Genomic DNA, 23011 nt, shown 5'->3' on the forward strand with positions numbered 1-23011 from the left:
TTTAAAAAAACAGGTTTTTATTTAGAACCACATTGGCACAAGAAATTGAGTATTTATTATGTTCAATGTTTATTCTTTGACAAATTTTTCACCAATGACTTATTTTATTTATAAACAGTAGATTCCAGATGAATACAAATAATTAAAGATAACACAGGAGCATAAGTGTCTCGCAGGTGATTAATTGAGAGACGCGTCTTCGGTGTTTTGAAGAACTGGCCTGTCTTACCCTATTGCCTAGAGGATACCAACATACGAATATAAAGTTTTACTTACATTATTTTGTTAAATCTACGGATTTGAATGGGCTAAAATGACATATTTTTGTTTAAATAAACAAACTGGTCTTGGAACAAACGACTCCTCAAGGAAGTGACAAGGTTTTCCGCAAGGGTTCTCTGGAATTTCTGACATAAAGCAAACCATTGGAGGAGACTGGAGTACAATGGTAACAAAATGTAAGGATATGTGACGCCACAAACCCATATTTTACTAAAACTATTGAAACGTGTTACACTAAAACGTTGTTCTAAGAAAATAAAGGAAGGCAGTGTGTTTTCGTCAGATTCCCAGAGGGACACAATTTTTGTAATACCTCACGATGGTTACACTTATCAGTAACAAACATTAACATGGCATTCGTGCTCAATGAAGGCTATGAGAGACATGCGTGGCAGTCTTTTTCCCAACATTCGAGGGAATAAAGCCCTTGAATAAAGGCGGTCTATGAAAACCAAGTCCAATTGAAAGTCCACCGTACCGACAGCTTATTCCTACTTTTACAAAGACTAACATAAACGAGTGTGGCAGTCCAATCCATACAAATCTACAGAAAAAAATGGGCTGACAGTTTGAAATTCCTAAAAAGTCTCATATGAATCACAAAAATCACAATTGAATTTATTTTGGGCCACGACACAAACCCAACCTCACGGTTTTTAATCCACTAACAATAACTCAAACGTTCAACGGGACACACAATAATTGAGATTCTGTCTTTGATCCGTACGCTTTATCTTCTGACACGTGTACAGCTGACACTGCATTCTCTCCCATTTTATTGTCTAAAACGGTTACTCGGCTCGTGAGAGGGCGTGTTTGTCTGAGTACGGCTTGTACGTGGGGACCTGCTCTGTGCTTTGAGAAGTGCAGGCTTGTCCGTCCAAGGCACCGCGAGCTTGCCCTTGGCTGCCGTGGGGTCCGTGAGCATTAGTCAGCACCATACACGGTGGGGAAAAGTGCAAGTGGTCCAGCGAAACTTTCGTCTCCAGCGACTCCTGTGAACACATCACGCCGGCTGTAGCAGTGTGCCGCACTTCCGGTCGACGGGCGTGGCACTTCCGGTGACGCAAAGCGGCAGAAGAACAGTGGCAGTGGGGGTCACATTCCGTGCGGGTGCATCCCCACCGTTTACGGGTTCAAAGAAATGTGGAAACTGTTTACTGCCAGGAAAGGAAAACGTTATTGTCTGAGTGATTTGTTGGCGCTGCATTCATGCAATGGAGCTGCGGTCCTTGACTATCTCCGAAATGATGTGAGGAGGCGGCAGCGATCCAACAGGAGTACTCACTTTCTATCGTGCCAACACGACGCAGGCATGGGCAGTGGACGGGAGCAGGCGTGGAAAAGAAAAAACAGGTGTAAGTTTTCGTTGCACTACTAACGTCCACTAAGATGCGTTTTCCGGTCAGTTCGTTGAGCAAAAGGCTTCATTGTTGAGGTTGTATCATCATGCTGCCTAAACCAATTCTACAAGCGACATGGTAATAAACTAATATGAGATTTGAACCAACCTCACGCTATGAAACGGGTGGCAGTCTGCTAGCAGCGCAATTCTGGAGGCAATTCTATATCCCGCATCAGTGTTTGTTGCTGCTTTTCCTTGGAATCGCACAGCTGGCAACAAAGCCACCAGTACATGTCAGTCGGACAGGCTCAGATCCCATGCCACTAGGCTATTTCATTTAGTCACAAAAAATTGAGGTAAGATTCCGGTAAGGGGTGCCAACGCATTTAAATGTGCGTTTTGGTAAACAAGGTCAGGTTAAACTCAAGTCTCACTCTTTGTGAAAGCAGTGCATTGTTATGTTAGAAAGGATGTGCACAAACACCAAAACTAATTCAAAGTCAGTCAGTAGCAACGATACAAAACGCACCATGGCAGAGTTCGCACAGGATCCCCACATGCATTTGCGGTCCACCCGAGACACCTGGTGCTGATGACGCTGACTTTGGCTATTTCACGCTGAGCAAACATGCACTTGGGCCTCACGCTGATGACATTCACATGTCGCATGCATTTTTCTGAAGGCTTGTACCATGCAAGAAGCTTCAAACCGAAACTGGGTTCGAACTGAGTTTTCCCCTCACCCGCTCTTCCACGGCCACTTTGCGCGCCTTCCACACGAACTCGGCCACGGCGATGACGCATGCCACACCCATGCCGCCCAGCAACACCACAAAGACGCCGCCGACGTTGGCCAGGCCGAGCTCGTTCGCGGCAGAGCTGCTCTTGCTGGGGTCGTCCTGGAACACGGCAGCGTTGAGTTTAGGACAGGCAGAACGGGCGAGACTTGGAGCGCTTTCCCGCCATTAGGTTGGCAATGAGTTCTAGAATAATTACCCTGCACGAGCCACCGCCCCGCTTCTCCTTCCACCACTTTGTCTTGAGGATGTGCAGTTTTCCTTCTTCTTGGAGTTTGAGCACCGCGCCACTGATGGCAGTCCGGTACGGCGAGTCTGTAAAGGGACGGTATTTTACATGCGTTCGAACCTAAAAGTGAAGTTTGAAAACTCGTTGCGACTTACTGGGGGGCATGGCGATGCCGTAGCCCTTGGAGTCGAGAAGGCCTCCGATCTGCGTCAACTCGCAGTTCCGTTCGATGACGTACTCAATGGACGTGGACTCCATGAGGAAGGCGTAGTTGCCCTTGCCCTTCACCACGCGGTCCACGCCCTCCCCGTTGGATGACGTGAAGACGGACGGCCGGGCCGACTCCATGAAGGACCACATTCGCTGGTACGTCGAGAAGTTGGAATCCTGCAGCGGGGTTTGAGGGCTGAGTTTGCGGTGGGTGAGTTGAAAGGCTAGCTCAGGAACGCAGTGGTAGTTACCCTGAAGAAGGCTGCGGTTGAGCCCCCGCGAAGAGCGCCGTACTTGATCTTGGTCTGCTTGGCGAGGTCCTCTGCGCTCTCGATCGGCGAATCCATTCGCTCCACCGTAAGGAAAGCGGCCAGGTTGGCAGTGTAGGAGGAGATCATGATGAGGGTGAAGAACCACCACATGCCAGCCACCATTCGAGTCGACACGGCCCTGCACAGACAAAACGGAGGTTAAACACTTTCCGTAAGCACTGTACTTGTATTAGTGAGTCAATTCGCGGGCGAAAATAAAGACTGGGTCGAAAAAAGTTCCAATTATTCCATTAATGTAATAAATTTTATGAATACAGAGATTTTGTTGGGACAACCAACTGTTCGAGAAAATTAGTGCAAACCTTTTATTAAAATCATTCCGCCTCTCACTTACTTGGGGGCTATGCCTGAGCCCTGTTTGAGGATCGAGGCCACGTTGAACCACAGAGAGTTGACCAAGCCAAACTCTCTGTCTACTGAGTCTTTGGAGTTGTTGGGGTAACGCAACATGCTGCAACACAAGGAGAGAGACACGCAACACTTACTTGGGGGCAATGTCCGAACCCTGCTGCATGAGTGAACCAATGGTGAACCAAAGCGAGTTCATGAGGCTGAACTGGTTCTCTAGGATCTCCGGTTCGTCGTTGCAGGGGTGGGGGTTGTCCCATTCGTACGGGCTGAACCTGGGAACACACAGAGACAGCCCACATGCCAGCTATGCTCGCTAAGGAAGGACCTTGTTGGACCTCGTCTCAACAGTTCCACTGAAACGGCTGCGTTTCTGCGAAGACGAAGAAAACAATGCCTACGCAGTACTTCCAAAGGGGTGGCAAGGACGTCTACCTTTGACAGATGTAAAAATAGTCTTTTTGACAAAACTGCATTTTGAATGAACTCAAAAGTGAAATCCAACTTTCAACGAGTGGCAAGAGTAAAGCTGAGGGTGACCGCGAGCCGACCAATAACAAACAAAAAACGAGTCGGTAAGCAAAGGGTGGCGGTAGAATTTGAAAAATTTAGTGGGCTGTCTCCATTAACCCCCTAAGCCTGCTTCATGCAGCATTGAATGCACGGAGCAAAGAAGTTGAGATAGAGAGAGAGGAAGAAAACATGAAGAGTAAGAAAAATAAGAAAGTTCAACAATAACTTTGAATTGTGTGCAGAAAACAAAAGTGGTTTGAATATGTTCTGTGAAAATGTAAACTGCATCATTGTATTCTGTATTGGGGTATACGTGTTTGCTTTGACGCTCGTTAGATTCCTCGGCCATGTGGAAATGTCAAATATTTTTTCCACTGAAGCCATCAGAAGTAAAGAGCGTTATTTAGTGTTAACAAAAGTAAAAAGAGCCCTGGTCTGCCCTCAGCAAAGCAGGCCACTTGCAATTAAGAATTTTGGAAGGCAAAAAGAGTGTGCAGTCTATCAAGAGTAGAGAGTTCACCTTTCTGTGGAGAGTATCTTGTGAGATGCTTACCTGGCCAAGATGAAGAGGAGGACGGATACGCCCAGGTAAGCCGTTGCCATGTAGATCCACACATCCAGGGACAATGGGGACAGGAAGGAGAATAGGTTGGGAGGCTGTTTGATTGGCTTGCGGTACAAAATGCTAATTCCTGATGACAAAAGTTGATAAGTTTTAGTAAAACAATCGCGCATGTTTTTACTTTGTTTTTGTAAATAGGAAAATAACCACTTCGTACCCAAGTTCATGAATGGCATAGTAAAGTCCACTGCCTGCTCCCTGTCGTAGGTTATGGTTAAATCTGCTATGGCCACGTCAGCACGCTACAAAAAAGTAAACACATTGCTAAAAAAGAAGGCTAAGGCAAAATTATGTTGAAAAAGTGTTCCAAACACCAACCTGGTCAAGTAGCTCTCTCATCATGCCGTCCCACTCCTTTGTCTCCCTATTGAGCGACCCGTAGCGCCCATCTGGGACCAATTTGAACGTGTAATTGAAACCTAGTATCTTCGAGATCTCGTGGATCAAGTCGATTCCGTAGCCCTCGAACTGAGCATTGCCAGTCAGCATCGCACTTGAGTCTTTTCGCATACAATATGGGGAACTCTGCAAAAAATAAGCGATGATTGTAAGTCAAATTCCTCAAGAGAACAGGTCGGAAAACCAGGACCAGGTGCTTTACAAACCAGAATAGTTGTGACGATCATGGTTTTGTTGTGCAGGCTCTCCACGATCTGCGTGTACTCCTCCCCGTAGGTGCGGGTGAAGTTGACGCCCGACGTGGAGTTCCAGGTGCCGATCTTGCGCAGCCCCTCCCTGGAGAGGTCGATGATGTCCAGGACGAAGTTAGTGCGGAAGCCCTGGTTGTCGAACTTGATGGTGCCGGTGAGTCCCCGCATCTCCACCTGCAACCGCATGGTTACCACGCCACCGTCAGGAGGGGGAAGTGTGGAATAATGATAAAACACAATTGAGGTCAAGTCCATCGGCCTCTAAAAGGGCGCCTAAAAGGGCTGGAAGGGGGGTGCTCGGGGCGGGCCGCCCACGAGGGCCCGAAGGGCGGCGTTCGACGCGGCGCGGGGCGGCCTGGACCGTCCTGGCGGAGAGGGTGGTGGCGGCCCGCTTCGGACGCCCTCGCCCCAATCTATTCCCCCGGAGGCCCGCCGCGCCACGCCACGCCGTGCCGCGTCACGGGCGCCATCTTTCTCAAGTTGCCTCCGCTTGAAAGAGTCCCACTAACGATGTGACCGTAGGGCGCTGCAGCGAGAGCGATGCACAGCGGAGCGAATGCAGGTGCACAAAGCTCTTTCTGTCTCTCTCGCTCGAGAAAGGGGGCAGCACCGCACTCCGTGATTAACTCCCCAAAGCCGGCGAGTTCTCGCAGGGATGCCGCTCCGCGTTCCCTCCGCGAAGGGAAGAGAGAGAGAGAGAGAGAGAGAGAGAGAGAGAGAGAGAGAGAGAGAGAGAGAGAGAGAGAGAGAGAGAGAGAGAGACGCACCGCGTGCAGAGATCCGCCAGACATTTGATTAGAGCGAAGCACGAACCCGCCTCCCACTTACGCACTACCCTGCGCCCTCGTCGGCGCGCGAGAGAGACAACGCCTCCCTTTCCCTGCGTGCGAGAGAGACGGCGCGACGCACGTCATCCGACTGCATAATTAAGCAAGGCTGGTTGCGCTCCGCGCGAGTGGGCGTCTGTGTGCGCGTGTAAGGGTGTGTGTGCACATCCTGGCCAGATTTCTTTACTACAGCGGTACACAACGTCATGTGTTGCGTGTTCGCTCCAGGGGTTGCCATCACAGAGACAAGTTTCCCCACGTGTGTTTTTGGTGTTTTTTTTGGTTTCCCAAAGGGCGCCGAGGGTACGTACGATCTTCATGTAGTTGATGAGCGAGTAGCCGTGCGGCCAGGTGTCGTCCGAGTTGCAGGACAGGGGCTTGATGTCGATGCGCTGGCTGCTGTCCAGGTCGTGCAGCGCCTTCGCGAACAGGTGCACCGCGTCGTACATCAGCGCCGTCTCCGTCTGGAAAAAAGGACTCCATTTTGAAAGGCACTGCGCCATAACACAGTGAGCCAGTAGACCGGTGAAGGAAGTCAAAATTCCGGACGCGTGTTGAGCTCCAGAGCCACTGAATTAGACTCGAACCACGTGTGGCCCCACCACTGGATTGCACTCCAAATGAGGAATCCAGTGGTGGGGTCACACGTTCAGTTACAGTCCTGATTAGGGACTCTGGAGCTCAAAACGCGTCTAGGATTTTGGCCGACGGCGTCGGTCCTCTGGCCCACTGTGCGTTGAGCACTGAGAGCGTCAGCACAGTGCACCCACCTTGACCTTGGCGGCGTCCATGTCCAGCTTGCGGCCGTGCCGCGCCTCGCCCTGGATCCAGTCCTTGACGGCCTGCTGCACCTCGGGCTTCTCCGGGTCCACCAGGCGGAAGGCCGTGATGTTGGTGCCGCCGTACTTGAACTCCTCCAGGTCCACGCTGTGCAGGTCCTGGGCACAGTCACACAAGTCCATGACGTCGCGATTTGGATGTAAATAGGCCCAAACAAAAAGCCACTATGACAGGGCCAAATTTCCTGTCTTTGAACTATTTCAACTAAATGCAAAAGTAATGAAACAGTACTCAAGGAGTAAAGCAGGGAGGCCACTGTCGAAGTCTCACCAGCGAAGTGATGAGGTACGAGTGGTAGTCGCTCATCATGCCGATCTGCTGCGCCTGCTTGAGGACGTCGTAGAGCCGCTCGGTGGAGCAGTCCAGCACAATGTGGGACTCGGCCGAGTTCTTGATCTGCTTCAGCAGCGGCCTGCGACACCAGACAAACACTGTAGCAACAATCTTGCCGCGCCGCACTGTTTGTGGGAAGTATTACTCCGGCCGTCCCGAGGTCTGCAGGCCAAATATTAGCCAGGGCGGCGGGGTGGCGGGTGGCGGGGCGGGACCGCAGGCGTGCGGGGAGCCCCCGGTCTCTCTCTTCGAGTCAAACTGGCGAATCTGCCAGCGGACTCGCCGAAGCGGGCCGCTCCGCCGCCTCCGAGCGCCTGTCAACCAGAGGATAGGCACCCCGCCACGCGGCTGAGTCCACTCCAGCGCGGCTGGCCTACCGCCCGGGCGCTAGCTTCCAGCGTTCCAGTGTGCCTCGCAGGCTTCCAGGCGGGCGCCATAACCCGATTTGGCCGCCATTACCGCCGAGGTAAAAGGGAAATGACCGAGGCGGCGAAGGTCAACTCATTTCCGAAAAAGAATCTCTCCTCTCTCTTTTTTACCCCTCGCTTGACCTTTTTTTTCCCCCGTCTCAACGGCTGAATTCATCTCACGAAGGGAAATTGTCGTCCAAATGAGGGGAGTCGGCCGGACAAACTCCGTCAGCCCGGCAGACGTTGCCTGTCAAAAGTTTCTTCTCCGACGGCGACCGGACCGTCCAGGGGTCCCTCCTCGGGTCCCTCCCTCTCGGATGCCACGCCGGGTGATGTATGACAGCGAAAGCAAAGTCTGGCCGCAGTCTGGCCAAACATTACCGGCGCTGCCAAAGCAGGGGACCAAACAAAAAATATCCCGGGTCCAATTACTTCAAAAATTTCTGGCGTTTTTGTTGTTGTTTTTTAATCAGTCCCGCTGTTGCCTCTTTTGATTTCATGGTTTTGTTTCCAGTCGCAAAGTCGAGTAGCTCCAAGCACCTCCCCCGGGGCTCGGCTTGTTCTGCCTCATTTGGGTGCCGGCTGGAAAGCAACTCGTTTGTCCTTTGAGCTGCCGCCGTCTGTGTGGAGGGTTCTCAAACGCGCGCCCCGGCTCGCACCCTTTCCGTTCTTTGCTTTAGACACTGTATGGTGCTTGCGACCTGGGCTCGACAACCACCCTCCTTCGTTTTTTCCCGTTAGCGGTGGCTCTATGGTCCTTACGTTACTTACCGCCAGCCCCGCCCCACCGGCGTCCCCCAGGACCCTTGACCCGGGCGGGGGCGAGCGGGCACGTCCTGTGTAAGCACGTTACACGGAGCGGGGGCACGGAGTGGGGGCTCGGCTTCGGGGAGCAATGTTATGATGGAAGCTGGCAGATGGAAGTGGGCCGAAAGTTGCCGCCAGCAAGAACCGCGCGGCAAGTCGCAGGCCAAGGGGATGTTGACTCGAAGCACGGCGAAGCACGGCGCGGACCAAGTTGGACGCGAAGGTGGAACCGCTCGACTTTGTTCGAGACGCACAACAGACCGTCGCCGAGCAACAGTTTTATTAATGCCGCAGGGCAGTGTAGCGGCGGAGCGGCATCGAATCGAGGGCTGCTCCAATATGGGTGCAGGTGGGTGCCGTATGGCGTGGCCCGCCCAGAAAAAAAGAGACAGCCATTGATTTATGCAAGACCCGCCTGCCTTTGTGCAGCGAGACACAGAGACAGGTGCTGTTCCACTCCACTTGGAATTTTCTGCAAAAATATTATTCCGACTGTTTCGGTGATTTTGCAGGGTGCGGCGGGGGTCTGATGATTCAGATAAACAGACTCGTAAAACTAGTCCCCCCTCCCACGTGCGGACGAGTCCGGGCGACTCGCAGTGTCGTAAACCGGAGACGCGAGCTGCGCGAACACAAACGCGGCCGGATGGATCGGCGAAGGACGCGAAGGAGGCATCGCTTCCGGCGCCCGCTTTGCGTGTGCGGCCATTTCATCAGGCAGGCAAGCATGGACGCGAGCAGTGGGCAGAGGGGGGGGGGGGGGGCATGCAGTTGGCGGTTGCGTTACTTATTTTCAATTCGGGTCGACCGCACATTACACAGACAACGGGTCTCATCGCAATAAACGGCGTGGCGCGCTGCTTCGCGCTGCTTGCCCGGCGGAATCGATACCCGGCGCTACGCGGCTCTCCGGCAGTTTGGCGCGTGGCCAGAGAATGACCCCGCAGGGTGTGGGCGTGCGTGCGAGAGAGAGAGAGAGAGAGAGAGAGAGAGAGAGAGAGAGAGAGAGAGAGAGAGAGAGAGAGAGAGAGAGAGAGAGAGAGAAAAGGTAGGGGAAGGGGCCGTTCTAATGGATGGTGATGACGGCGGTGCGGGACTCGGAGGATTTCATCATGTCCAAAGATGTCGTTCGCGATAATGGAAGTCAAGTGCGACGCTGGAAAGTTGCTGCAAGGGGGGGGGGCGATGGCTTTATTAGAGCCACGGGCGCGTGGGCGCGCACACACTCCTACCCTCCATCTGAAAAATGACCGCACACTTTTTGAATCGGTCGCGTCATCCTCAGCCTTCCCTTCTCTCTCTCTCTCTCTCTCTCTCTCTCTCTCTCTCTCTCTCTCTCTCTCTCTCTCTCTCTCCCCACGCGAGACGGGCGGCTCCTTGCTGCTTCCGATCGATGTGCATGTTGCGCTGGTGGCGTGCTGCCAGGCGTGCTGCCATGCGAATTGAGGGTGATGACAGCGCACAGTGCGACCGGCCGCACTGGCCAGCTCAGCCAGCTCAGCCAGCACAGCGCTGGACTAACTAACTGTCCCTCTGGGAGCAACAGTGCTAGAGCAAGAGTCATGACTTTGCCTTCGTGTTTGGCACGAGACCCCCGAGTGACCCTTAGGGCGTCATTGGACAGACCGCCAGGGCGGCAAAGCAAAACCGAGTAAACTTTCTTTTTTCTGAAGCTGACTCGATTAATTGAATGGTGCGTACCGGTAGTCGTTGCCGTCGCCGAGCTGGCGCACTGCGATGGGGAACTCGGACGGGCCGTGCGCCTTGAGCAGGTCCTGGATGCGCACCAGGCCCTCGTTGTTCTCGTAGATGATGGTGAAGGTCCGCCAACCCCAGGCCCGGACGATGTCCACGTACGCCTGGAGCCATGCATTCATTAGTCTGGTAACTTTTGGAGCGTGATGGATGCGCAAAAGAGTGGCTGCTCACCTTGGACAGGGCGCTGGGGTGGGGGTAGAGGTTCACCAAGCACGACTCCCTCCTGATCCTGAAGTCCCACCGCGTCTCGAGGTGCGGCACCTCCATCGTGTCGCAGATGGACTGCACATGGCTGGCGGTCTGGCCCGACTGCGGGCCGAAGATGGCCGCCACTCCGGACTGCAGCAGGTGGCACACTGCGAGGGCAACAAAGAGTTTCACAGTGTGCACTCATTCTACCTGCCCGGCAAAATACGAGTGGTCCACTTTATGGCGAGACCGCGAAATGAAATTATGAGGAGCGAGGTCCGGGGTTCTGGAGATTGCCCTTGCGGGAGGCGTTGCCGAGCCGCGCCGAGGCGAGGCTGGCTAACAAAGTTACAGTTCACGAGATGCCGCCATGACCCCAGGCCGCCCCAGGCCGCCCCGGCCAGGCCACGCGGGAGGTGTTCGGTGGCTTGTTTAAGGCGTGTCTCGTCGGAAGCTTTCTGCTCCACAAAAAAAAAATCCCGACCTGTTTCCTTGATGAAGAGGAACAGCCTTTATGATAGCAAGTCTCTAAAAGTACCCTTAACCTGCAATACTCGGGTGTGTCTGCTGAGCGAAAGCTTCTCCCCACCGGTTGAACGCGATTTCCCCGCTGCCGACCGCCAATTGCAGCGCGAACTCGAGTAAATTTTGCGGTGCTGTGAATTCTGCCAGACCATCCAGGAATCCCGAGAGGTCTGAGGCTGGCCCTCCGGGCGGCATTGGGTCAAGAGAAGCACTAGATCAAGACTGCCGGTTTTCCGCTTCTGCCGTCTGTCTCCAGACTGATTCCGAGGGTCGTCGCTTTGTCTCTCTCGCACCTCAAAGGGGCGCCCTCGGAGTGCGAGAGAGACGGGGCGGCGAAAACGACTCTCGGAATCAGTCTGCTGTTTCGTTTGGTTGCCAAGTCCTCCTGCCGGAGAGGGCTTCCGCGAAAAAGGACGGAGACGCTCTGCCGGAAGTGGCGAGCGACAAGGACGGAAGCAATTTAAGGGCATGCCGGCGAGGCTGGCTTCATCCCCACCTGCATTCTGCAGGACGAGGGAGAGAGACAGAGGACTCCGTCTGCGCCATCGTTTCCTTTCTCCCCAACCAGGAGTCTGCTCACTTTTATCACGAAAAAAAAATATAAGCGTGCCGGGGGATCTGTCTGAAATTTTTTGCTTGACTTGGGGACTGAAACTGTATCTTTACCCGATCTGACTTGACACCTTTTCGACAGTGCAGGCCGCGCTAGCTGCGCTGGCTGCGCCAGGCCCCCGAGACAGGCACCACTCACCGCTCTTGGACGCTCTGAAGGAGTCCTGCGGGGATATCTTCTCGATCTGCCCCGAGAGGCGGGCCCGGGGCAGCAGCGTCCGATCGGCATTAATGCGCTCCACGGCATAGCGGAAGGCCACCTCCTGGGTGTCGTCGGCCGGATGGAACAGCCCGCCTGCAACAACATTTTGTGAACAATTCCTGTAGAAAAATAAAGCATTGTGGCAGTGGAAGAAAAAAAATTTCGGGCGAAAGTGTATATACGCTCCGTTATTTTCTATTTCTTTTTAAAGTAAAGGCCCTTGAAAAAAGTTGATCATAGGAGGAAAAAGTAAAATGAAAACTAGGTTCTTTTTCTTCCACCCGAAAGCTCCTCTGAACACGGTTAACTTTTCCGAAGATTTAGGCCAACGCTCCCGATTCCGGCCCGTTTGGCCCGGGGGGGCGAAAATTTCCCCGTTTTCCTTTTCCTAAACCCGGGGGTTTTGGCGCTTTGCAGTTTTCCCGGCGGGCGGGAAAGTTGGGGCCCTCGGCCGGAAGGTCCGGGGGGCCCAAACGCCCAATTTTGCCCGTTCGCCCGGAGCTTTCAATGCCCCATTTTCCCCGGGGGAAGGTGGAAACCCCCCCGGCCCTTTCTGGATCGGCAGCCCCGTGGAATCGAAAGCCAAAAGCCCCCCGACAGCTTTTGTTTCCATGGGGCCCACCGGGGCCCTGGGCGCAATTCGACAGAAGGGACTATTGGGGTGGCCCCCAATGGCGCGGTTTTTTTTGGACAGGGGGGCCCGACCCCAAGGTTACCAGAGGGGCACTTGGGGTTTTTAACCCCCCCCCGGTTTTCCACAATAAAATTTTACCCGACCGCTCAGCCCCGAACCGCTTCCGGGAAAGTGCAAATCCCCTTTTGGGGGCCGTTTTGAAACGGCCGAAAAAGGGTATGAGGTCTCGAACCCCCGGGGCCGCCGCTCCCCACAGCTTTAACCCTGGCCAAGGGGAATTTGGGACCCCCCGGGGCGCGGTCCCAAACTTTGTGGGACCCCAAGGCGCCCCAAAAAGGGAACCCCGGGGAAACCCCCGGGGCCCCCCCCGCGACAGCTCACCGGGGGCCCCCGGGACGCCAGGGACCCCCCCTGCCGGCAGGTCCCTCCGTGGAAACCCCCCAACAAGGGAAAAATCGGCCCATGGTGTCCCATGGCGTCATGACTCATGGGATGCTCCATGGTTCTTTTGGCGTTTTGGGCCCGCCGAGATCTTTCCAGGACCGAGAGCCCCAAACATTCCGAACCGTCCTGGAAACGGGTGACAAACGTCGCCAATGACACCCGTTTCCAGGACCAAACGGCAAACTGGTTGAATTTCGCCACTCCCGTCCTGGAAACGGGTGTCCGGCTACCTCAGGGACGCGTTACGGCCCTGAATCTTTCAGGACCAAGTCTAACCGTGAACTGAAGTCCTTTATCAGTTTTGCCGAGGTACACGATCACCATCACGGCCACGCTGCCCCGAATTCCCGCTGTTTGTTTGCCGGAAAAGCGATTCTCTGGCCATCCATCTATCCATCTATCGCGGGCCTTTGTGTCTTTGCATAAAGCTTGGCTGCAGCGTCGTCATGATTCAGCGCGGCCCTCGCAGTGCCGCAGGGCTGCCAACCACAGCGCTCCACTTTTCACGGCCCTGTCAGTCCGAGGCCGACGCGCTGCAGGTTGCCTGCACTGCGGCGGCGGGAGTCATCGGCTGGAAACGCGCCGCCGCCGTCTCTCTCGCACTCGGACGCAGCGCCCCGTGAGTGCGAGAGAGACAGAGCGACGACAGCTTTTGTTTCCGAGTGTGTTGCTCCGCAGCGGAAGCGCGACGTGGAGCGCACTCAGACAGACAGGGCCGCCAACTTGCGCGCAGTTGGCGCCAAAACTTGGGCAGGTGGCATGCAAATGCAGGGCGGGGCGGGGCACGCCCGCAAGTTGGCAACACGACGACGCTACTCGCGCGGTTAAACACGCCTGTTTACATCACACAATGAAAATCAACCACGGCCAAGCTCGTCACGCGGCTAAACGCCCCGGAATGTGTGCGCGCGTCTTTCCGCGCGGCGGCGTAGAACGGGGGCGGAGAGCAGAGGCAGTTTAAAGTTATGATGGAGTCTGCGAACAGCGTCGCGCCGCTGCACGCCAGTTTCACCACCTCGTCGTGCAAGTTGTTGGATTAGGTTCACCTCTCCGGCGAACGCTCGACTCACCTATCCTGATGACGTCGGGCAGGGCCTGCACGGCGGACAGCAGGAAGGCGACCCCGAGGGACCAGAGCGGCGCCCAGCCCGCGCAGCGCATCGCGGAGGCACGCACAGCCACGCACAGCTGCGGCAGTCTTCACGGTCCAGGGTGGCGGCAGGCCCGGGCCCCACGAGTCGCATCACACCGCAGCGCCTCTGCGGGACAGAGAGAGAAAACACTGTTAATGTCATTGCATTAGCGTTGGCAGCGAAAGAGGGAGTCGGCGGCCTTTGAACTGCAGGGCGTGGGACTCGCTTTGCGCCCCCCTCCCCCCCAAAAAAAAATCCACCAGCGACGGACACGTGTCAAAATAATTTTGGTGCAAAACCTTGAAGTTCAGTTTTACGTTTGGATAACTCATGTTTGAGCAGCTAAATGGCCAGAAGAGTCTCCATTTAGAGCTGGCAGAGTCAAATGCTGAGAAAAAAAAAACTGACGGAAATCGGAGTGTGTAGACCAGAATATGACCCCTTGTGTGAGGTGCTTTTTTTCCTGTTCTTCCGCTCCCCTGATTTCATACGGTAGTTCGCAGCACCGACCTGCGTCGACGCCGTCTGCACGCCCGCCGTGCTTACTGGCTTTTCAAACTCAATTATCCCGGCGCAACTCAGCAGGCGCTCTTCGGTTCTCTTTTTCCCGCGGGACGCAGAACTAACTTGGCGCCAAAGTCACGGGGAGCTGCTGCGTGCACGCCGTGCCGTAATGCGCTCTTTTTCCTCGTGTCGTGTTTTTCGCCAGACAGCTCGCGCATTCGTCCCATTAGCGCGGTTTCCGGCGCCTTCTAATGCATTTGCAGAAATTGGGGCGGACGATCAGAATGCAGTCGTCTGCGTGGAGTGGTGTGGAACGGCAGGCACCGTGCCATTAGGAGCTGTCATGGCGAAGTGCACACTGGAAAAATTTCTCTGGGCGTTCCCCAAGGGGATATCACTGTCAATATTTCGGTGTACAGTTCCAATGAATTTCCAGTCAAATTTCGATTAATTTCAGTCGAATTTCGATCAAAATTCAATGAACGGTTGGACATTGAAGAGGAATAGTATTGTGGATCAAACAAAGTGAAAACGGCTGCCCTGCCTCTTTTCTGTGACTGTACGGAAAATCAATCTGCAGGGAGTGACGCAGGGGAGACTCGTTACAGCGATCCTACACTGCTAAACGTGGAGGGTGCTCGTGCCCGGCGGTCGCGGCATTGCCTTGGCATTGCTGTGCGTGCGTTCGCGCGCGTTCGCACCGTCCCAGGGGCATCACACCCCGTCGTGTCACCAGGGCCGGCTGGGCCGGCGAGCACGGGGCAATAGGCCTCCGCCACTGGCCGATGGGAATCGGGCTGATGAAATTGCCGCCCGGCACCGCACCCTAAAAGGATAATGAAGGGCAGAAGGGACGCAATGAAAACACGACGGCGAGGTCATGGAAATGAAAAAGGCAATTCCAGGGAAATTCGATAAAACTAATAAAGTTGACGCGAGTGGACGCATGAGAACAGCGACACAGAAAAATTTCAGCTCTCTTCTTGACGCTTCCGAGAGATTCAGAAAAGTGGTTCTGTCTCTCTCGCACCCACGCGGAGAGCCCCACGAGTGCGACAGAGACAGAGCGACGAAGCGACCTTCGGAATCGCTCGGCAGTCGGGATCACGTCGCGGGAACCCTTGCACGCATTATGCAGGCTCGGCTGCGCCATGGCTGCGCCCCGCGCACACACTACGAGTGGCGCGCTGTCTCTCTCGCACCCGCGGGGCGTCCCGAAGGGGTGGGAGAGAGACGGGGCGTCCCGAAGGGCTGGTGCAGGGGGCGGCTGCTCCGCGCGACTGCGACCGCGGTGGTTCTTGCCGCGCCTCAGGCTTAGTTTGCGCAGACTGGCGCCTGCTCGCCTCGCCTCGCCTGCACTGCCAGACTGGCTGCGGGTCCGGAGAGGATTCCAATCCCACTCGTGATCGCAAAAAGCTTCTGATGCGGTCTGGCGGGAGGGAACAATCTCGCCCGACGTTCGCTCCGTAATTGTCTCGCTCCCCAGACGACTCCCAGCGAGCCAAACTCGAGCGCGGCCTCCATTTTCCCGCCACGTTTGGAATTTGGCCGTTCTGTGCCCAATGCCACTGCACTGGACTGGGGTGTAACGGAGCTTGGACTAATGGCGGCCGGGTGCAATGATAATGAGACAAGGCGGCGGTCGTCTGTTAGATCGATCCATCGACCCATCCATCACTGCTTGACAAACGAAAGGGTTGGCTTGGCGCGCGGCCCACAAAAACACCATGCACGGGAGATTCCGGCGGGAACAACGGCCATTCAAATGAGCGTCGGAAAAACAGGCGGCGGCGCTCTTCGTGGGGGATTGTGGGCGTAACTCCCGCGTCAGTAGATCATCCGGGGGAGCGACCGTCCGAGTGAGGTCCGTCCCGCACTAAACGTCGCCACCACAGCGGCTGTCTGTCCGGAGTTCAGTCCAGAACCGCGACGACAGAAAAAAACCAACCCCTCGATCGCCTGCCCGAGTGCTTGCAAACTTCATTGTTTCGCCGGAAAAGCGTTTTTGATTTTGCCCCGGGTCGAACAGCTGCTGCTGTTGGAGAAATGATTCATAAAGCTTCGCAGAGTGTTTTCGTTTTCCCTCCCATGGCTGGGACAATTAATTTTCCAGTGAGGTCACAAGTTATCCGTGCAGCGCGAAGCGGGAACGGTTGCCCGCTGTTTCACCGTTCCCACTGGATTCGAAGAAAGGGCATCCGACCGGAACGGTTGCTGCACTGTGCTGTGCTGCGCTGTGCTGGAAGGATAGCAGACGATGCTCCGTGTAGCAGGTGCCCACAGGGCCCCGGGATGAAACTTTAATGATCTGATAGCGGCGTTCCCTTCGGAACATATCGAAGTGGTCACGTAGCGAACTAAGTTTCCCTGGCAAGAGGGGGATATCGCATCGCTGCTCTTGGGAGAACCAGACGAAAAGTGTTGCCAGGGCGACACAATTTGTTCCCCTCTATGAAAGAGCTCGCGTGTGGCACCGCGCTGCTTTTGTCCGTCTCCCGTTCGCCGCCGCCTCATAGAACCCTTCCGCAAACTGGAGTAGTGTTTGGCGCAAACCGCAACTCGCGAACTCCCTCCGCATCGTGCGCACTGTGAAGTTGGACCGCACTCCGGGGCGTGATGGAAAGAGGGCTTCGCGAGGACCGGCGCGGCGGGCCAAACTCGAACGGGGCGGGGCTGCCACACTGCATAACCAGGCGGGGCTGAGTGACGGCGTCGACCGTTTCACACCTCCACGGAGCCTTGTCCGCAGCCCGGAAGTTAGTTGGCGAGCCACGCAGCCCCAGGCACAGCCCAGACAGCGCGTCGCACCTCGAAGGCCTCGACGCTTTTCTGGCCCACGACTTTCCCAAGTTAAAACAACTTCCTTTCCAATTTTTAACTCTTGGCGCGCTGTTATGATGGCGCCTTTCCCAGTGCACTGCCCCTGCGGCCTTTGCGGCAAGGCTTTGCCGTGTCTCATTGACTTCTCGATAGAAGTCGCCAAGTTTGCCGCCAACTTCCCTCTCCCTCCACTGCACTGCCAGTACGCGGCACGACGTGGCCGACCGCCCTCTATCCTCTGTCCCTATCGCACTTGGAAGGAAGATGGACCGGGATAGAAACAGAAAACGCTTATTGGGTTCCCGTTTCGGCGTCTGGGGCGGTCTGGGGTGCTGTGGTGTGGAGCACTGGTCAAGACACTGTGAACCCAGCGGAGCGCTTTGCGTTCTTTCCCGGAGCGTGTTTCTGCAGGCTGCTCGCCGTGCAAGGTGTCCCTTCCCAGCTGCTGCCGATCGAATACATGTGCCCAGAGCACTGAACGCAGATGGCCGCGGACAAGGCATTGTCGCACGTAATCCTGGCCTTTGTGCAAATTAGAGTGAGTTATTACCATAACACAACAGCATACTAATGGAATACGTGCTTCCGTTTGCACGCACGACGCGCCCGTTTAAAAAGGCGACAAATTCGCCTTTGTTTGTGCAGCTGCACCTCCACCATAAATCGAAACGCGTTTCGAGACTCGACAACGCCATGCTTAATGGCGCAGTGCCGAGCAAGTCCTGCTCCCAGCGCAAACACCGACCGAATCAAAAGCCGGAGGCGCGAATAGGACGCGGCCCGAAAAGCCCCGAGCGGGGCGCGCCCGGGGGCGGGGCGGGGCGGGGTGGCGCGGCGGGGGCAATGCCTGGTGGGAGGCAGGACGGTGGGCCGGGCCGGGCCGCCGGGCCGTGGCGGGGTGGAGGACCCTGCCCGCCGACTCGGCCGAGTCTGCACCAACAGTGTGGAGCTCTGATATTGAGCGCGGCCGAGCCGGGGACCGGCACGGCGGCACAGCGGCACGGCGACGGGGGGAGAGCGAGCGGCGGAGAGGGGGAGCGGGGCGCACACTGGGGGAGGGAGGACCACGGAGGACCGGGGAGGACGGAGGGAGGCGGGTCCGAGAAGGACAGGGACAGCCTCGCTCTTGCTGGCGGGGAGACGGAGAGGGAGCGAAGCGGGGGAGCGAAATTTACGAATATGATTCGGATGAAGCGAACGGAGGGCGAAGGGGATCACAGTGCGGGCCCCGAACAGTTCGGCAACCCAAGTCTTATCGACGCCTTGGAAACGGACCGCTGCTGATTCAGGTGCGGTACATCGCGCACTGTCTTACGATCGGAGGGCCCTGCCACCGCCAGCCACCTCGGAAGGCTTTTCCGGCTCGCCCCGCCGCCACCAGACTGCTAGCAAATTGTCACTCGTGACAAAAAAAAAATAGTCGTTCTAAAGTCACCTGGCTGTTGAACATCTTTTTTAAACGCCAAGAACTCTCTTAAATGTCGTAAGAAGAGATAAACCGCACTGTAATGCAAATGGGGTGGGAAACTAGGAAACAAAGCTTTCAGCCAGTGGCTGAGTTGATGAAGTGTTGTTTGTGCAAACTGGTACAGGGCTGCTCTCCGGGGGCAAACCTGATCCTGACTGATGATCTCAAACAGTGGCTGGCTCCAGGATCGGTTCACCTCCTGCCCCCGGCGAGGCCTGGAGCCGCCTGGAGTCCTGGAGTCCTGGAGCCGGGTCCCAGGCAGTCTCTCAATAAAGGTAGTTTCGATAAAGGAGAAGCAAAGCACACCGGGAGCGCCAACTCGGGAGCAACAGCTGTGACAACCCCCACCCCCACGCGGTCAGATGCAAACGACCCCCAATATGCAATATGCAGGTGTCTTGATTTGCATGTGGACCGGGCCAGATTACTCCGACACCGCGTTCTCAGCAGTCCAACTTTTCCCTCTGTTGGGGAAAAAGGGGGAAGGGGGCGAGAAACCGACTCGAGACTGCGAGACCAAAAATAACGTCCCGTTGACTCAGTGAGTGGAAAGGGAGGAGAAAAATTGGTGGCAGTGTCGCCGACGGGATTGCCCGGAGGAAATACCCGGAAAGGTTCGAGTCACAGAAGCCGTGAAAGAGGCAGTGCTGTGGGGAGCCTCGCGGGCCGGCCGGATCGGAGGCACGACAAACACCTGGGAGGGACCCAACCCACTTCTCCAGCCCACAGAGGCCGTTGGGGACGGTACCACACTGTGGAGGCTTCCAGCACGGCGTTGTGGTCAGGTACCGTGGTAGCCCTGCCCCCTCGGTTGGGTCCACTGTTGTTGCAACATTTCCGCGTTGCAGACCGTTGGAAAGTGCTCCGGGCTGCGACTGCCGCTTTATGAAGACCGAGGCAAATTGAGTTAAAGGTGAGTTTGGAGGGGGAAAGCACGCATCGTAATCTCTTCCTCGTTCTGACCCGTGTCCGTAATTGAATGCTGAGCGCAACCAGAGGCGAGCTCCTGCTCTCGTCGTTCCACCTAGCCGGCCTTGAACCCATATTTCATTCTTTATCCCGCTTTGTTATGCAAAGTCGAGTGAAGAGGCCAAAGTGGCGCGGCCTGGCAGGTCTGGGCGGTCTGGGCGCACTGCGGCAGCGAACCACAACACAACGAGGAAAAGAGAGATGTTCTAGTGTCCCAGTGGGAGGCGACGGCAGGTTGCTCGCCCTGTTTTTGCGCCACTCCAACGGTCACGCGGAACCAGGGCCGCCAACACCAACACGAGGAATTTTCAACTTCCCCGTAGCAAGAAGGCACAAAGTAATGTTTATTGAGAAGCCAATTTTGCATCGCTTCTTGCACAGCAACCGAGGAAGAACGTAATCCAGTTTCTTGTTTGCAAAAGCCGCGAGACCGAGGAACTTGTTCCAAAAAAAGGACGCGATGGTCAAGGCATGCGCTGTGCGGCTACAAATGACAGGATTTGGCCAAGGAGTCTCCAGATACAAAAGAGATTCCCCCATCCTCCTCCTGCAGCCCGACAGAGATAGATGGAGCGGGCCGAAATGAAAACGAGAGACGCGGTCCGAAACAGCCCGGCCCGGCCGGTGGCCAGGTGTAGGCGGTCCCGGCCCAACAATGGGGTCAAGGAATTCATTTTGCCGCCATTGCAATTGTTAGCGTCCTCTTGGAACAATGGGGGCGTTCTCGGGGCTCCGCGGCCTCCCTTTCCACGCTTACTAGCCAGTATTAATTATGGTTTGAGATACACATCGGGCTTAAGAGACTCAACCCCGCACTTTTCGGGGGAGTGTGGCGAGAATTTGGTAATGCCGCCAGAGGACGCCGCCTGCGAGGTAGGCAGTGCGACGACACAGGTGTCCGCGAGTGGCCTATGCTCCAGGCGTTTGCCACGACTCGCTGACGCTGCCACGCGGCCAGGCAGCCAGGCGGAGAGGCGAGCCGGTGTTCCCCCTTCGCCAGCCCTGCACGGTGGAGCGCCGCCGCATCCTTCTGCCAAGTTGGTCAGAAAGTTAGTTTCACCTCCATAAAGCCCAACTTTATCCAGTTCGTATGGCGCGAAGAGCGACTCGGCGCTTGACAAGGAGATATGCTGTTGCGCGGGGCTGTCGCACCGCCGGTGTCCCGACACTACTGTGTTCCAGCGGGACGGGCTGGCAAGGGCCCGCGCCGACGAAACGGCGCCGGAAAAGCCACCCGCGGGAAAAATCGGAAAAGCAGAAAACGGTACCGGGGAAACGGCATCGGGAAAATGGAACCAGGGAAATCCTCGCCTGCACTATTTCCAGCTACTCCGTGACGGACGCCCAGATTTTCCACTCGACCGCACCCACCAAATCGGCGCTATCGAGGGTCGCGCCGTCCACCGCTCCACCAATGTGTCATGCGCTAAGTGTGCGAGGCGCGCGATGGATTCGGCCGGAAGTCGCTTTTTATAGCTTCCCCGCGCGTGATGGACGGCTGGCGGCAAAAAAAATAAAAATGGAGAGCACTAGCAGCCGACTGGAACGGCGAGAATCGAACCGGGCAACGGCCGCTTTGGGGAGCTCACTGGAGGCTGCGAGAACCGCGGTAGGGTTGTTGGGGTAACGGAGGGGAAACTAGTCATCTTCGACCAGAAACCCTCGCAAGTAGGACTTAAATTAGTGAAAGCTGCGGGGCGGGAACTTCATTAACTGCACCAACGACGTTTCAACAAACGGAAGTAAAAATGGCATGGTGCAAAGTTTGCTGTGCAACTTGAGTTGATGACGTCATTTCCAGTCACCACATTTCCCCTGACAGCCTACCGGCCGCAGCCTCGCGGTTCTCGTCGGGCACGCCGGTCTGCGGAGCGGTTCCGAAGGGTGCCTTTGTCTCTCCGTCTCTCTCGCACCCCTGCGGGACGCCCCGCGAGTGCGACAGAGACAGAGCGGCGGAACGACGCGGCCCCGACTTTGGGAAACTCCACTCCGCTCCACAGCCGGAACAAAATAGTTGGCACCTTGTTAGACATGTTGCGCGGCCGCGTCGCCGCGTCGCCGCGTCACCGGGACGCCAGGCCGAGGCCGGGCCGAGGCCAGGCACCTTGTTAGACATGTTGCGCGGCCGCGTCGCCGCGTCGCCGCGTCACCGGGACGCCAGGCCGAGGCCGGGCCGAGGCCAGGCACCCCGCGCCATTGACGGACGACTCCGCGGAGCTTCACGCCAAACTGTTGCGTGGCGGAGACGCCAGAGCGCGCCACAGTCACCAAACCGACGGCCAAATCGCGCGTCATCGGTTCGCGAAGCATAAATCAGCTCGGCGGCGGTGGCGTGGCGGCCCGGGACAGGACGCCACCGCGGCCGCGCCAACGACCTCGCCGACGGCCACCTTGGAGGCGATGCAATATTTACCGCGGGTACGCAGGGCTGGCCAGGCGGGGCAGGGCGGCGCGGGGGCGCGCAGACAATGGCTTGTTTGGGTCCAGGACTTCCAGGCTGGGCGGGCGGAGCGGAGGGGCCTGCACTGCTCGCCCCGGCTCGGCACACTGAGGGAGCCAGCAGCCCCTCCAGCGAGGCAGCGCGGCAGCGCGGCACCAGCGCCACCCACCGTACCCAGCATCCCCCGCGAGCGCAAAAGGGAGAGAGAGAGAGAGAGAGAGAGAGAGAGAGAGAGAGAGAGAGAGAGAGAGAGAGAGAGAGAGAGAGAGAGAGAGAGCCACCCCCACGGCAGCCCGGCGCGGCCCGCCCGGTCCATCCCTCTACGGCCAAGATGTATCTCGAGCGCCGTCAACGCGCACTGTAACGTAGCAGACTTTTCCACAAAAATACCGCTACCAGCGCTTAGCTTTCTTACCTTCCAATTCAAACTGATCCATTCCGCTGTCGTTTCCCGCTTCTAGAAGTAGTCTTGCTTCCTTGCACCGCAGCTCTCATGCCGTTCCAGCGCGGCGGGCAAGGTTTGGTGCTGTATCTAGGAGGGTGTGCTCGACTACGCGGTGCAGCCTACTTCAGGGCCGAGGGGCCCCCATCCCCACAGTGCACTGCACGCATGCTGCACGCAGGGTCCTGGTGGGCCGCGGGCCGTCTTCAGTAACAGTACACCTTGGTGTCGCGGTGCTCCGTCTTGACCACCTTGTCGCGGCAGCGCACCGTGATGTCCTCGGAGAACTCGAACAAGATGGTAGCTTCGTCGTCGTCCTCGGCGGC

The 23011-nt window shown here is 56.4% G+C and overlaps 1 protein-coding gene across 8 annotated transcripts; it reads right to left on the bottom strand.

The window, feature by feature from the left end:
• LOC117652190 (glutamate receptor ionotropic, kainate 2-like) lies at positions 1–23011 on the bottom strand. Of its 8 annotated transcripts, none has more exons than XM_034396918.1 (20): positions 22659–23011; positions 13980–14168; positions 11769–11924; positions 10475–10659; positions 10247–10404; positions 7266–7407; positions 6926–7093; positions 6467–6619; positions 5284–5502; positions 4997–5203; positions 4836–4920; positions 4610–4748; positions 3681–3818; positions 3115–3313; positions 2809–3040; positions 2624–2739; positions 2371–2526; positions 1794–1896; positions 1571–1573; positions 1139–1442 (listed from the first exon to the last, which is right to left on the bottom strand). In XM_034396918.1, exons 2-18 carry the CDS (start codon positions 14068–14070, stop codon positions 1822–1824), a joined length of 2619 nt encoding a protein of 872 aa, XP_034252809.1. In that variant the 5' UTR covers positions 14071–14168; positions 22659–23011; the 3' UTR covers positions 1139–1442; positions 1571–1573; positions 1794–1821. The 8 variants fall into 8 exon arrangements, with proteins under 8 accessions (XP_034252805.1, XP_034252802.1, XP_034252803.1 ...); XM_034396919.1 differs by having other exon boundaries at positions 1150–1277; positions 22659–23010; XM_034396914.1 differs by lacking the exons at positions 1794–1896; positions 3681–3818 and adding an exon at positions 3530–3646 and having other exon boundaries at positions 1–1277; positions 22659–23010.

Source organism: Thrips palmi, unplaced genomic scaffold, assembly GCF_012932325.1.
Source record: "Thrips palmi isolate BJ-2018 unplaced genomic scaffold, TpBJ-2018v1 HiC_scaffold_7, whole genome shotgun sequence".
NCBI lineage: Eukaryota > Metazoa > Arthropoda > Insecta > Thysanoptera > Thripidae > Thrips > Thrips palmi.